The 3,745-nt window shown below is 53.4% G+C and overlaps 1 protein-coding gene across 1 annotated transcript in view; it reads left to right on the forward strand.

Annotated features, from left to right (window-relative positions):
* Positions 1-313: 313 nt before the first annotated feature.
* Insig1 (insulin induced gene 1) overlaps positions 314-3,745 on the forward strand; it is an 8,789-nt gene continuing 5,357 nt past the window's right edge. The window contains exons 1-3 of the mRNA XM_021190307.2: positions 314-760; positions 2,511-2,635; positions 3,466-3,632. Of these exons, the coding sequence (XP_021045966.1) occupies positions 403-760; positions 2,511-2,635; positions 3,466-3,632 (650 nt within the window). The 5' untranslated portion in view covers positions 314-402. The remainder of the gene's footprint in view (positions 761-2,510; positions 2,636-3,465; positions 3,633-3,745) is intronic.

Genomic DNA, 3,745 nt, shown 5'->3' on the forward strand with positions numbered 1-3,745 from the left:
GGGCAGCATCGGACCATCTGACTCCGGGGCCGCCCGCCCCGGTGCCCGCCCCGGTGCCCGCCCGGGTGCCTGCACGAATAGCGCGCGCTCGAGCGCGTGCGGGGCACCAGCCCCACCCCCCGGTGGCGTGTGCATACGTCATATGGGCCGCCCTCCTCCCATTGGCTCCCGCGGCCTCACCAGACCCCGAGCGGACTGGCGCGCGGACAGGGCGGGGCCGCTTGAAGGCACGCCCCCCAGCAGGGCGCGCGGGCAGTGGATAGGCTGGGTGAGGTCCCGTGGCGCCCGTGGCAGTCTGCCTTATAAGCGGAACCCGCGCGGGGCCGCGGCCGCTCCTGGGCCGTCCGGGCGCGGTACGTGTGGTGTCGTGGCGTGTACCTTCCACGGTGTGCCTGGACGCCGATGCCCAGGCTGCACGACCACGTCTGGAGCTATCCAAGCGCGGGCGCTGCGAGGCCGTACAGCCTCCCGCGAGGCATGATTGCGGCGGCCCGTTGTCCGCAGGGCCCCGGAGTCCCCGAACCCGAGCACGCGCCCCGGGGCCAGCGAGCGGGAACCACAGGATGCAGCGCGCGGCCGGGCAGCTGGCACCACGACTTGGTGCAGCGGAGCCTAGTGCTCTTCTCATTTGGCGTGGTCCTGGCCCTGGTGCTCAACCTGCTGCAGATCCAGCGGAATGTCACGCTCTTCCCCGACGAGGTGATAGCCACCATCTTCTCCTCCGCCTGGTGGGTGCCCCCGTGCTGTGGCACGGCAGCGGGTGAGTGCCTTTCCTTGTTCTTGGGGTGGGGGTGGGGATGAAGGGACACGTCAGCTGTTAAAGTCACCCTTGTTACAAGAAAAGGAGAACGGAGAGGGTAGGAAACCCCTGATGTTGGCGAGCGGCAGGCGGAAGTTGGAGGGACTAGTGATGGAGATGAGGTCAGGAGATAATTGGCAGTTTAAGTGGAGGAGTCGCAGACGTCTCGTTGAGCCAGAAGCCAGGATTGGCCGCCTGGAGAACTGGTGAGGGCAGCACCACGCAGCAATTGGCTGCCTGAGCAAACGTGCTACCTCGCTGGATAACTGAAAACAAACCATCACGTGCGCTCACGAGGCAGTTGCCAGGGACAGACTTCTGCCTTCTGCAGATTGTGGCTATCAGCCAAACCTTCTGGAACACCGTGCCCAGTAGACTTGGGACAGGAGGGAAAAAGGAGCCTTTGGGCCTAAGCACAACTATGGTGTCACCTCTCAGGCCCAACGAAACTTGTAACAGTGCCACAGACTTCGTTTTTCTTTCCTTGATCATTTTGCTGCTTTTGCCAAAAATGTTGAGTAATTGCAGCCCAGCAGATCCCTGCATACCTTACAGTGTACAGCATTGATAACCATTTGTCAAGTGTTTCAACCCCCTCAGCCCTGTTTGTCTTTGTCCTGTTCTGTGTGGGTGGGCAGTATATTCTCCGGTGCATCTTTCCTTCAGTCTGCAGCCACAGGACAGCAGGAGCAGTGCCTCTCTGCTTTGAAGCCAGCTTTTATTGACTGCCTGCCTATGCTTTATATGCTGGGCTTGGGTGCTGTGCTGTAGCTGAGTCATGGGATAAATGTAGGATGCAGGACACTTAACTGTTGATTTCCAAGGCTGCTCTCAGGCTCACCTGCAGCTTTATGAGGGTCAGCCTCGTGACAATTGTGTGCTTCTTGCTTGTTTTGGACTGAGGGTGGCCTCATACATGTTAGGTAAATCATCTATCCCCAACATTTAAAGGTTCCTTGGGGAATAAGATGGAGATTTGAATTCTCTTTTCCATACATATGAAACATAATGGTTTGGTTCTTTGAATTTGAAAGTTTATCTTCAACATGAAGCATCATGTTTGTGATGAAAGTTTAAGGGAACCCAGGAATAGTAAACCAGTTTCTGATCTGAATATGAGGCTGGACTGGTACCGCTGTCACCCCTGAGGCTGAGCCTGTGTTCACACGGGACAAGGTGGGACTGCAGCCTGACTCTGCGGTCTTGTGCCTTGTGTCCATGGGATGGCTCCCACGTGTACTGGGCTTTACTCTCTTGTATCTTCTGGAGTGCCCAACTTCCGCTGTCCAAATGTTTTGGAGTCCAGTCTGTGTTAGTGACAGTACCTAACTCTGAGAACCACAGAACCTTCTCTGCCCTCCACTTTACTTACATAATCCTCATTTCACACCTGAGGAAACAAACCCGAGGAGGCTTGTCCACCCAAGGGCAGCCTGGGACTGTGAGCAGAGCTCTCTCTCCCTTCTTGGGGTCCTGCCCTCCTCACAGGATGAGACTTGTCTTCACTGGGGCCAGGTCAAGGCCCAGAAAAAGAAAGCAGAGTGGGGTGGCCTCCCACAGCCTTTTCCTACAGGGTGTATGTAAAGTCGTACTTTGTGCTGCTACAGGTGACAAACTGCCTAGGAAAGTAAGTGGTTTGGATTCTACTAATAATGACCACACAAGGACTGATTTTCAGTATCCTAATCCTGTTTTGTTTTTCTTTAAATAGCTGTTGTCGGTTTACTGTATCCCTGTATTGACAGTCACCTGGGAGAACCACACAAGTTCAAGAGAGAGTGGGCCAGCGTCATGCGCTGTATTGCCGTGTTCGTTGGCATCAACCACGCCAGTGCCGTATCCTCAGTTGGTGTCCGTGCAGAGGGTCATCTGGGTTGTGGCAGGGGACATCGTCACTGCTCGCCACCTTATTCCTGACTTGGTGTTCCATTCCTAGGGCCTTTGTACTGATAGCAGAAGCAGAGGTTTACCTTGTGCTTCTCAGTTCCTGTGGCTCAGTGGAGTTTTGTCCTCTCTCTTGCCTTCTACCCAACTGGTGTGTTCTGTGATAGTGAGAGCCCTGTCCCTGTTCTCTGTCACAGAAATCCAAGGCTGGTCAGGAGGTCCCCGCGGGCTTCTACTGTCCATAGCTGACATACGCCCTTCGTGCAGTATGCAGTGCTTTTGTGCATTTTCTATGAAAATGGCCAGTTTGATGGTAAACTCTTCAAATGCTAAGTTTCTAGAGCAACCTGGAGTAAAAGGTACTGTGAGGCTGTATCCCCGCTTCGGGGGGGCCTCCTACTGTGAGGCTGTATCCGCGCTTCGGGGCCTCCTTCCTGCCAGCCAGCTCTGAGAGTGCTCACTGACAAGCACCGATCAACTCACTACTACCTAGGGGACACAGGGACAACATGGAGGTGGTGCCCCTGCCTGCTTCCACTCGCTGAAGAGTAAAGGCGCGGGGACAGCGCTCCTAGCAAAGTCTCCCAGCTGTCAGAAAGTTCACTATTAGAAGCCAGCACTCTGACTGGTCCACACTGGGGGACTCAGGATTGGTCATGTGCCATCATTAGAAACAGACAGTTACTATAGAGTGATGCACCCTGTACGTAATTCTGGGGTTAGGGTTTTTTGTTTTTTTAATGATAAATTATAAAATGTTTCCTTAACTCTTGGATCACTAGAAATTAGATTTTGCCAATAATGTCCAGCTGTCCTTGACTTTAGCAGCCCTCTCTTTGGGTTTGTGGTGGACATTTGATCGTTCCCGAAGCGGCCTTGGGCTTGGGATTACCATCGCCTTCCTAGCTACGCTGATCACTCAGTTTCTTGTGTATAATGGTGTCTACCAGTAAGTTCGCATTTAGAATATTACTTTGGTTTTATAATGCCTGTTAAAATATGAATGTTTTTTATGCAAAATAACATGAAAATCTTAAAATGCTTTTTTTCTTTTTTTTTTTT

The sequence above is a fragment of the Mus pahari genome, chromosome 2 (genome assembly GCF_900095145.1).
Source record: "Mus pahari chromosome 2, PAHARI_EIJ_v1.1, whole genome shotgun sequence".
NCBI classification, from domain to species: domain Eukaryota; kingdom Metazoa; phylum Chordata; class Mammalia; order Rodentia; family Muridae; genus Mus; species Mus pahari.